Source organism: Lactuca sativa, chromosome 2 (genome assembly GCF_002870075.4).
Source record: "Lactuca sativa cultivar Salinas chromosome 2, Lsat_Salinas_v11, whole genome shotgun sequence".
In the NCBI taxonomy this organism is placed as follows: domain Eukaryota; kingdom Viridiplantae; phylum Streptophyta; class Magnoliopsida; order Asterales; family Asteraceae; genus Lactuca; species Lactuca sativa.
The window spans coordinates 235,543,641-235,555,319 of record NC_056624.2 but is presented as its reverse complement, the minus strand read 5'-3'; the positions used below and the strand labels follow the sequence as shown (position 1 = coordinate 235,555,319).

The 11,679-nt window shown below is 41.4% G+C and overlaps 2 protein-coding genes across 2 annotated transcripts; both read left to right on the top strand.

The window, feature by feature from the left end:
• The first annotated feature begins 7,047 nt into the window (after positions 1-7,047).
• LOC111920419 (caffeic acid 3-O-methyltransferase) lies at positions 7,048-9,073 on the top strand. Its single transcript, XM_023916005.3, has 4 exons — positions 7,048-7,539; positions 8,054-8,364; positions 8,438-8,502; positions 8,602-9,073. Exons 1-4 carry the CDS (start codon positions 7,133-7,135, stop codon positions 8,896-8,898), a joined length of 1,080 nt encoding a protein of 359 aa, XP_023771773.1. The 5' UTR covers positions 7,048-7,132; the 3' UTR covers positions 8,899-9,073.
• A 1,332-nt stretch (positions 9,074-10,405) lies between these two features.
• Positions 10,406-11,011, top strand: LOC111920257 (uncharacterized mitochondrial protein AtMg00820-like). Its single transcript, XM_023915849.1, has one exon. The coding sequence runs from the start codon at positions 10,406-10,408 to the stop codon at positions 11,009-11,011; it is 606 nt and encodes a 201-aa protein (XP_023771617.1).
• Positions 11,012-11,679: the final 668 nt, after the last annotated feature.

The following is an 11,679-nucleotide window of genomic DNA, read 5'->3' as shown; positions in this document are numbered from 1 at the left end:
AATATGTTAAATTACATATTGTGAGGACTAAATAATTTCAGAAGGTTAGGTTTAGCTCTATTTCATAGCTCTTGTATGAGTCCAACCGTTGTAGGGTAGAATCTTTCATTCGAAGAATTATCTAGTCTTAGTGATATGTAATAGTATTTGCGAGCTAGTTAGGGGAAGATAGTAGGTACTTCTTATGCAGTTGATGGCAGAGAGTGAGTTGGAGGATACCCTAAGGCAAGCCTAGGATGAAAGTGGTGCTGGGAGCAGTAGTAGTAGTAGTAAAGGGACTTGGTGGAGTCGAGGCAATCCTTGAGGAAAGTACATATAGATGTGGAAGGTAGTATGGGCCCGTACTACTGAAAGTAGAGGATCCGTACTCGAGTCAAGGAGGGATGAGATAATACCAGGGAACTTGTAGTGCGTGTGTGATCCCTTGATAGTGATGAGTATTCTGGTGGTCGTCATGTTATATTGCAGTATGGTGACACTACGGGGTAGACCAGTGGGCAGTTTAGGTGCAGGAGAGGGATCATGCTTGGGTTCAGAAGCCGAGTAGCTCGGGGAGTAGATGAGAGAGTTTGTATCAGTAGAGATTATGCACAATATGTTGGACCAGACTCCTTTAATCTTTGGTTCAGTCAAGGAGGGGATTTTGGAGCTTTTGGATAGCTGCCTCGAGGCCTTCTGGGCCGAGATTGTTGCAGGGAATTTAGGGGCTTCTCTGGGGCCTAATGTTTATGGATCTCTGGGATCCCTCAGAAGGGAGGGTCTTGTTATTAGCTCTTGTCATCAGGGATCGGAGGTGGGTTACGCACCTTGTCTCCAGGAGAGTCAACTACATGATTGGATCGATGTGGAGGTTTCGTGAGCCGTACGCGAGGAGTTACCCGACTTAATGAGCGAGTTACTGATAGGGTAACCGCTAGGTTTCAGGTTCAAACAACGACTGTTCAGGCGGTTGATGGGGTAGCCGGGGTAACTCGGGAGCAAAAGTTTGGTTTGGATGTGCAATTAGGGAAGAGGAAGCGGACTTCTAGTTAGGCTCAACGATCTGTGCAGTCAGACGCTTCCATAGATGACGCCAGATACCTAAGTGGTCGTAGTGGATGTGCAAGGGGTAAAGGGGCACATGAGAATGTGCACAACAGGTCGCAGTGTAGTAGGTGTGGATGTAAGGTTCATCTCCGCCGAGAATGCACATCAAAGGAAGAATTGTGTCTCCATTTCCATCTCCCTAGTTATTTCAGATCAAATTGCCCCCGTATAGCAGTTAAGGCAGTTCAGGTTTCATCATAGCTACTTCGGCAGAGAGAGGGAGTTCAAGTTCCAACGCCTATGGTTCCGTAGGAAGTCAAGATCAAGCCGTAATAGATTGTTGGTATGCATTTCAAATTCAACTTCTGTTTATGATTATATTGTTATGGTATTGCATTGATATTGGTAAGGTTATTTCAGAATTTTGTGGCCTGCTTGTGATTGAGGTATCTGCCATCTGCATACCATAGATTTTAGAGTAGTAGTTAAAGGTCATTCCTCTTACGAGCAGGTTACTCAGGATTCGGTAACTGTAACACGTATATTGGACTCGGGAGTGTGCCGCTAGTTTTTTAGAGAAGGTATTGTTTTGGTACTGGTCAGTGAGATCACTAGCAGTAGTAAGAGTGGGTTGACAACCGAATGGTCATAGGATGGTGAGAAGAAATGGGGTTTCTTTTCAAGCTGGGAGCTGTAGGGGTGTAGTGGAATCAAAATGGGGTAAAATCACCTAGTAGTCAAGAGCTGAGGTAAGAGTGCAACTTGGAAGTGATCGCATCCTTGCTGTGAAGGAAAGCAGCCTTGGTAGCTGTTTGGACAGAGCAACGGGGAAGTCAAGAGTTTAGGAAACTTCCCAACGTTGAGTTCTTATATTCACGATAGTTGACGACTGGTTGGGAAACCAGGTTGGAGATCTTTTCGGAAGGACTCAAGTTTAGTCAGGATGTAAGACTGCGGGATAGCCGTAGCATTCGTTAGCAGCTAGTTGGAGGAGTGTGGGCGAGGGCCCGTATCTCCTAGTTAGCGGAGTATGGGCGAGGCCCGTATCTCCTAGTTAGCATGGTAGAGATCGAGGAGGGATAATCAGTTGAGTTTCAGGATGGAGTTGGTCCTGTATAGCCCTAGATAGGTGAGACCTGTGGGGGAGGCTACTACGAGATATAGTTTGGGTGAGACCCGTGGGCAAGGCCCGTGTGACTATAGCAACACAGGTGGGACCTGGTAGAGACCTTAGGTTCACAATATGGGATCGAGGATCCCATGACTTAGGGAGCCAGGGTGGCAAGGTAGATAGATCAGTTTTAGATAGCCGAAGTCTCTTCGAAAGTCACTGGGAGCGACTGAGAGTTTGAGCTTGGGTTTAGTAACCGGTGGGAGTCTGGTAAGCCAGATAATGGAAGATTAGTTGGGACCAAGGTGGTCTCGGTTCATCCAAAAAACAGACAGGAGATATCAGGATCTTCAGACAGGGGTAGCGATAAGGGAATTCTTGTAGAGAGTAGTTAATTGTTTGAGAGGTGCTAATTCACTCACAACAGGATTAATTAATCTCAGGGTAGAGGGTTTGACTCTGTTACGCAACTATTATATGAGTCTAACCGTTGTAGGGATGAATCTTTTACTCGAAGGATTATCTGATCCATTCGATGGGTTGGGCGTTCAGCACTGAGGCGTGATAAGAGGAAGTATTCAGTAAGTAGCAACGAATAGGTAGCACTGGGAGTGACTGGAGATTTAATTACAACAAAGGGTTGTCCCGACAGAGAAGGTTGTTGCTTATGGAAAGTTTCCTTGGGAAGACCAGCGATCGTGCAGTGAAAAAGGGGTGAACCCCCTGGATGTGGAGCGCAAGTACTCGGGGAGTACCGGAAGGATTGCTGATTGGGTAGGAGCGATGTACTCAAGGCTTATAGTTATTAGATGGTTCTCCAGAGGATACCCTCGAGGGTTAGCATTTTGCTCAGAAAGATCGACTGGAAGGCCAATAAAAGCGGTCCTTCGAGGATTGGACCGAGTAGACAGAGTATGCATTGTATCGGAACGCCATCAGAGGCTGCAGGGTATTTGGCCGTATCGGACTTCGAGGACGAAGTCCAATTTAAGTGGAGGAGATTTGTAACACCCCGTTTTGAAAAGTACTTCGGTTGCGGGTTCAGAGGCCTAGGGTATAATCGATTTGGTCTTTTATGGGTCCCAAGTTTTATTCTAAAGGTTTTAAGGCTTGGGTGTGTAGTTAGGAGCGTAGGGCTTCTCGCCACCTTTTCGTGGGTATAAGGTTCGTCGGAAACGAACTTAGAATGAAGGAATTATAGCACTTTGAAGTTATTAGCAATATTGGTCCTTAATGGAGAAATATGGCAAGAAAGGACCATGCATGCAAGGAGGCCAGTGCAAGAGTACGCCTAACGTAAAAGGGTTAAGTGATCGCGAGTGCGGAGGGGCATACGCCCAACATACGCTCAGAGTTCCCAAACCCTAATTTTAGGGTTGAGCCCTATATAAAGAACCTTATGTCTCATAGGCCAGCCTCCATTTCCATCCTAAAGGAGCTACTACAAAACCCTAATTCATATTTGAGTGTTCTTAGAGCTTAGAAGGTCACTAGAGAAGCTTCTTGGTGTTGTGGATCCATTTTCCAAACAAGAAAGGAGCAAGGAAAGGTGGTGGTTCAAAGGAGAGGTTGTAGATATGGGATTGTTGCTTCATTTCTAACCATTTCAAGGTATAAAGATCTAAACTTGGTGATTATCTCCTTAGATCTCTTAGACTGAGTTTTTGGACCATTTTGGTCCAAAGGTTGAAGCTTTGTGGTTCAATCCGATTTTTAGGACTTGGAGTTGCTACTCTTAGTTCTAAATGAGTCCCTAAGGCCGAAAGTTGCCATCTTGGATGTCCTAATGGGTTCATGTATGAGTTAAGACCATTTCCATGGAAGTTAGTTATCACATTTCAAGTTTGGGCTCTATTGGTGGGTTGCAAGCCACAAAGTGAAGGACTTTATGGTTTAAGACGTTGAAAAGGACTTGGATCTATGTTTGTAGCTTCTGGAGTAGAGTATTAAACACTTAATAGGAAGGGGACTTAACAGGGGAGTACGTTGAGCATACATGCAGGTACGCCTATCGTACACACCATTTAGCTTGTACGCTTAACGTACATAGGAGTACGCCCAACGTACTCATCATATATGGGTTTGGTTTGTTTTGGGCCTCGGTTTGGACCATGCATGGGATTTTGGTTCTTTGGGCCTTAGCGGGCAATCAGAAGTCAGATAATGTGGGCCAAGAAGATGTTTGGGCTTAGGTAAGGCCCATTAGAGGGATTGGGTCCAGTTTAGCAAATTGGGCCATTAGGGCCACTATTGGGCTTGGGAAGCCTACCTAGTGTTGGGCCTTTGTAGATCATGGTTTGGGCCTTAGATATGGACCAAGTTGGACTAGGGGTAAAATGGTCATTTTACCGTAAGAAGGATTATTGATTTGGACTAAGTGATATTTTGGTATTGGTAGCTCGGGGAGCCGAAGGATCAACAACTCAGGAATTGCTAGATAGCAGCCAGAGGGGTATCAGCAGGACTTCAACTGTGCAATGTGAGTTTCCTCATTGTATGCATGGGTCTAAGGCCACAATGTTGGCCCATTATGTTTGTGTATAGTAAGAAGACCTGGGGGTTAGCCCTGGGCAATGTATGTTATATGTTCCGGATCACGATCCGATGTCGGGCGAGGCCCGAGGAATGTTAGTATGTTAGAGGTCTTTGTGATTCTTGCATGTGTCGGTACGATAGGTTCCGGACCAAGGTCCGATGCCGGAGCAAGCCCGAAGTATGTTTATATGGTAGTATGTTCCGGACTAGGTCCGATGCCGGGGCAAGCCCGAGGAAGATTTGTATGTACATGTTAGATTATACTTGTTGTCTTTGTGATACTTGTATGTTCCTGGTAGGGAGGTGAGTGTGGGCGAGGTTCCGTATCTCATCACTGGCTAAGTATGGATGGGGTTCCATATATAAATATTAGCAGAATAGGGGCGAGGCCCGAGAGTAGTGAGTGTGGGCGGGGGCCTGTATCTCACTGACAGTAGGAGTGTGGACGGGGTTCCATAGCTCAACAACAGTAGACTAGGGGCAGGGCCCAAGTTAAGCGAGGCCTTAGAATAGAAGTACAGTAGAGTCTGTTTCTTTATGTGCTAGTATGCTATATGTTTTGTATGTGTATAGTGGGCGAGGCCCAGAGAAAGGCGGGGCCTAAGAGAGACAGATCTGTATACTGAGTGGGGCTCGACGCCAGATGGGGCCTGATGCCGGGCGAGGCCCGATGCTGGGCAGGTCTCGATGCAGCGGGCGAGGGCCTAGTATGTGGTTATATGTATGATATGTGGTAGTATGGGGAACTCACTAAGCTTCGTGCTTACGATTTTCAGTTTTAGTTTCAGGTACTTCCGGTAGTGGAGGGAAGAGCTCGGGATGACTGCATCGCACACACCATGATGTTTAGTCTGGGATGTTTTACTCTGATGTAATGAATAAGTGTTTTGAGAAGATACTCTGATTTGATTACTATGGTTTATTAATGAATTAAAATGAAATTTTTGGTCTTAATTTTTGGAATGTTACATGATCCTTAAACTCTTTTCTCACGACTTCTAACCTTGATTATCAATATTGATCACATCATTTAAAAAATTCCATCAAAATTAGCAAAAATTAGATAAAGATAACAAAATTTTTGAAGACGTTTGATATTTGTTTACTTGTGGAACAATTTTTTTTCAAAAGTTTATGGGAAGGCTAGTTGAAATGATCAGCTTGTTTGATCATCGAAAGGTTTTGGATCAATGGTCATGTAAAAAATCGTAGAAATTATATTAAGATTGATATTGATTACGATAACTAAAGTTATGCGATGTTTTTTAGCAAATCCTCGATTTTATCTCCTAAAACATGAGGAAATGATTTCATAAGAAGAATAGAAGAACCCATAAGGAATAATTTCTTTTTCTTTTCATAAACACCTTATTAAGTCACAAGAGGAAAGCGATGATCGATGGAAGTGAGTGGCAGAGACACAAGGGCGTTGATTGGGACACCAACAACGATGGGAGGATAAAACGATAGAAGTTTTATCATGGTTATTGGAGGAGATGAGGGATGACGATTAGAGGATGAAACGGTGATGATGAAGCGTGGAGCTTTAACAGTGACACGAAGAAAGTGTGAAACATTGATAGAGCTTTTAGGCCTTTAATGCTTTTTCTTTAAAGTTTTCAGATTTTAGTCCCATTAAATTTAAATAATGACAAAATATACAAAATCAAAAAAAATAAAAAACAAAAAAACAGTATTTTCATCATTTTACACCCATTTAAATTAGGAGGTGTTTGGATTAACTTATTAGCTTATTGTTTATTAGCTTATTTGTGGTGGGAATAAGCAATAAGCAATAAACATGGGGAGAGATGCTTATTAAAATTAACTTATTTAGCTTAATAAGCTGGATTTTATCCAAACACTCAAAGTTAGCTTATTTTAAGAATAAGCAATAACCATCTCTTTTTTTTCTATCCAAACACCCCCTTAAAATCTATTTGACGGTAAGTGGTAATAAGGACCAACCATCGTTACCGAAACCCCCCACACCAATAATAAAACTCAATATTAAGACAAAAATTAAGAATTTAATAAACAACATGGATCAAAACTGGATTTTACTCTAATTGATATTTGATTATTGGACATACAATATTGCGTTATAAGTGTCAAACAAACATCAATCATAACCTCAACACCTAATCGATTAAATCAATCATAACCTCAACACCTAATCGATTAAAGCCCACCATCTAACCTTATTTTATTAATTAATTTCAAAGCAACGATAAATGCAAAATATAAAATGAAAAATATAGCAAGAGAATACAAAAGAAAAGAGAAAAACAAAAAGTAGTAAAACCGAGAAGGCAGTGGGGTCCATAGCACTATGTGTTTGGTGAAAGAACAAATATATATAGACAAATGGCGAGCAGCATTCTCATCCCAAATCCAACTCTCAACCCTCTACTTTCCTGTTTGCATCCATTGAATTAAGCAGATACACGATACAAGAAGATGGGTTCAATCGTGGAAGCAAAACAGGAGGAAGAAGCATTCCTATTTGCGATGCAACTGGCAAGCGCATCCGTGTTACCGATGGTCTTGAAATCGGCGGTGGAGCTGGATTTGCTGGAGACGATTGCCAAAGCCGGACCAGGTGCTTATGTGTCGCCTGCGGAGCTGGCGGCTCAGCTCCCCAAGGTAGAAAACCCGGAGGCAGCCGTGATGCTGGACAGGATCTGCCGCCTATTGGCTAGCTACTCCGTCCTCACTTGTACCCTCAAGGATGTAGCCGGCGATGGTGTTGTTCAACGCCTCTATGGTCTGGCCCCGGTCTGCAAATTTTTGGTAAAGAACGAAGATGGTGTTTCCATGGCGCCTCTCCTGCTTATGAACCAGGATAAGATTCTTATGGAGAGCTGGTAAGAAACGTATTCCTTTATCATTTCTGATTGCTAAAAAAAAAGTAAAGTACGTTTTATTTATTTCAAGACCATGGGTAACACCAATTGCTAATTATAGGCATCAAACTGAAAAATAGCACATATTTTTAGAGGAATGTTGCATTGCAAATAAATCTGTTCTCATTTGCAAAAATCATATTGATTGGAGAGAGTATTTTTTTTTTTCTTTTATATTTATAATTAACGGCCTCACTTGTATTGAATCATTTTTTTTGCTGGAAAATACGGACATATAGTAAACTTTGTAGTTGTTCAAGTGTCATTTAGGAAACCTTTTAACACATAGCAATTGATGTTAATTAAACATATGTTGATGTGATGATATGAGAAAGACATAAACCTAATCAGCTTCAACCACCACCAAAGAGGTTGGTCAATGACTATGTTAATTTAAATTTTAAACCTAATGAGAAAATAAAAAATAAATAACGTTGACCACATGATTAATGGTTGCTTATAATATTTTAATTAGGTACCATTTGAAAGATGCGGTGTTGGATGGTGGAATTCCATTCAACAAGGCGTATGGCATGACAGCTTTTGAGTACCATGGGAAAGATGCTAGATTTAACAAGGTCTTCAACAGCGGTATGTTTAATCACTCCACCATGACCATGAAAAAGATCCTTGACATGTATGATGGGTTCAATGGCCTGACCACCCTCGTGGATGTTGGTGGCGGCACCGGTGCCAGCCTTAGCATGATCGTCTCTAAACACCCTTCTGTCAAGGGTATCAATTTTGATTTGCCCCATGTCATCCAAGATGCAACCAGTATTCCTGGTATGTATGTATTTAATTATGATCAATCCAATTGAAGATAATATATACTATATTAATTAGAAAAGGTATGCAGGTATTGAACATGTTGGTGGGGACATGTTTGAAAGCGTGCCAGAAGGAGATGCCATTTTCATGAAGGTGGGCTTTTCCACTAGTACTCTTTCCTTATTAAAATTATTATAACAAGACCTAGTCGGATGATTAATTAATGCTGTAATATATTTATATTACGTACAGTGGATCTGCCACGATTGGAGTGATGCTCACTGCCTGAAATTCTTAAACAACTGCTACAAAGCACTCCCGGAGAAAGGGAAAGTGATTGTGGCCGAATGCATTCTTCCGGAAGCGCCTGACACGAGCCTTGCGACGCAGAACGTGGTTCACATTGACGTCATCATGTTGGCTCACAACCCGGGAGGCAAAGAGAGGACCGAGAAAGATTTTGAGGCATTGGCCAAGGGTGCAGGCTTCAGTGGTTTCCGCAAAGCCTGTTGTGCTCTCAATACCTGGGTCATGGAGTTTACCAAATAGAATAACCACAAATCACAAGTCAAATATTTTCTTTTCTTTTTCATATTTCACATTCGAGTACCATATTTTCAAATCCACACTTCTTCTTTATTTCGAATCCCAATTACATATGTATCCAATTTCCGTGTGAACTGAATATTTGAATTGAATGAGACAATAATAATAAATTTCAGTACCAAGATGTTAAAAGAGAGTGGGAGAGACCGACTGAGACATATGCCCATCAACCCCACATGACCCAATCAATAGCCATTATATATACTTTATACAAACATGTCAACAACTCAGCGGCTCTCTAGTTGTAATCCAAACCTAGACTACATTCTCTCTCTCACCTAATTACAATTCTAGGACATGTAGCTTTTGATCGTATTTCTTTGTTAAATAAATCTGGATATTTATCTACTAGTTCAATTTTACCTAAACCCATTACTTGTTCATCATGTGCTCTTTCAAAAAGCAAAAAATTACCTTTTGATCAAAATTTAAAACGATCATCACATGTTTTGGATTTGGTGCATTGTGACTTATGGGGACCTGCCCCTATTGTCTCCAAAGATGGGTACAAGTACTATGTCATTTTTATTGACGGTTATTCCTGGTTTATATGGTTCTATCTCCTTAAAGCTAAATCAGCTTTTTCCACTACTTTGTCCACCTTTATAACCTTTGTGCAGACTCAAATCTCTTGCAAGGTCAAAACATTTCAGTCAGATGGTGGTACTGAGTTCCTAAATCATCATGTCAATACTATTCTTACAGCCAATGGCTCTCATCATCGGATTTCTTGTCCTTATACGCCTCAACAAAATGGTCGGACTGAACGAAAGCATCGCCATATTACCGAGACCGGGCTTGGCATGTTATTTAATGCTCATGTTCCAGCTTCATTTTGGGTGGATGCATTCTCTTCAGCAACATATATTATCAATCGCCTTCCATCTAAAGTATTAACTAATAAAAGCCCATTTGAGGTTTTATTTGGCATCCCTCCTAATTATGATATTTTTCGTGCTTATGGATGTCGAGTTTTTCCTTATCTGCGTCACTACTCGGCCCACAAACTAGCTGCAAGAAGCATTGCCTGCATTTGTATTGGATACAACACCCAATATAAAGGATATAGATGTCTCGATCCTTCTACAAATCAAATCTACACAGCTCGACATGCCCAATTTGATGAACGGGTCTTTCCTTTTTCTGGTACCACCTCTACATCAAATTGTGCTACTTTAGTATTCACCAATTTTGATGAACCTGTGATCGATTCTGCTGTTTCCATCATCACGTCACCGGTGATGTCCAATGCATCTACACCGGTGCATGCCCCACGCTCTTGTACAATCTGTCCCAACTTGTGCACTTCCGAAAAAAATGCACCACCTTACTTTCGCCATCATCTCAATCGTCTGTGGTTGATCCTCCATCCTCTCCACGTTCACCGCCAACATCTTCTTTACCAGCGGGTCAACCATCAACACAACAATCTGTTACCTCCACTCACCCTATGATTACAAGAGCTAGGGCTGGTATTTTTAAACCCAAACATGTTGCTGATTTGTCTCATCTTGCTCATCAGGGACTTCATCATGCATTGTTTACTACAAAAGAGCCTAAAGGATTCAAGTTAGCAGCTAAAAACCCACACTGGCTTCTTGCTAAGGAAGAAGAAATGTCTGCTTTACAAGCTAATGACACTTGGGAGCTGGTCCCTCGTCCTGCTTCTTCTAATGTAGTAGGTTCTAAATGGGTTTTTCGGACAAAGTTTCATTCTGATGGTACCGTGGAACGTCTAAAAGCAAGATTGGTTGCTCAAGGTTTTACTCAAGTTCCAGGTCAAGATTACTCTCACACCTTCAACCCAGTCGTTAAAGCATCTACAGTTCGTATTGTATTATCTCTTGCTATGATTCACAAATGGCCACTACACCAACTTGATGTCAAAAATGCATTCTTGCATGGACATCTTACTAATACGGTGTTCATGGAACAACCACCGGGCTTCCTTGATCAACGGTTTCCCCCATCATGTTTGTTGATTAAAAAAGGCTCTTTATGGTCTGAAACAAGCACCACGTGCTTGGTTTCAACGGTTAAGCACAGTTTTAATTAACCTTGGTTTTGTTTGCAGTCGAGCTGACACCTCCCTCTTTGTTTTCAAAATGGGATCCAACTTGTTATATTTACTTGTGTATGTAGATGATATCATCTTAATAGGTAATGATCAGTTGCTCATCAATCAGTTCATTAATAAAATCAACAATGAGTTTGCTACAAAAGATCTTGGCGTAGTATTTGTTAAACCGAGAATTTTCATAAAAAGAATAATTTTTTATGATAAACAATTTTCTAGCCCTTGTGATCTAAATGAAAGTCGTAGTATTCATTAAATCGAGAATTTTCATAAAAATAACGTCCAAATCTGACTTCGTATGAGGAAGTTATGATTTTTCTAAGATTCGGCATAGCAGTACACAACCAGAATCTCAAAATAAAGATCGAGTGATTTTTAGCCGATACAACACAAACGAGAATCGAAGATCTTGTCAATAGTAGTACAACGGTAAAAAGACCGACGAAAACGGACGTCAGATGAAGAAATTATGAATTTTTAACGAACTTTTCCTGTCCCGGCCTGTTAAAAATGAATTCAAAATTAGTCGACAGATTCTAAACAAAAGTTGTAGAGCATAATTTCACGTACACGTGCATATAAAGAAGGTAAAAAACGGAGCCCGTATGCGAAAGATACAAAATTTTGAAGTTTTGGGCACAAACTTC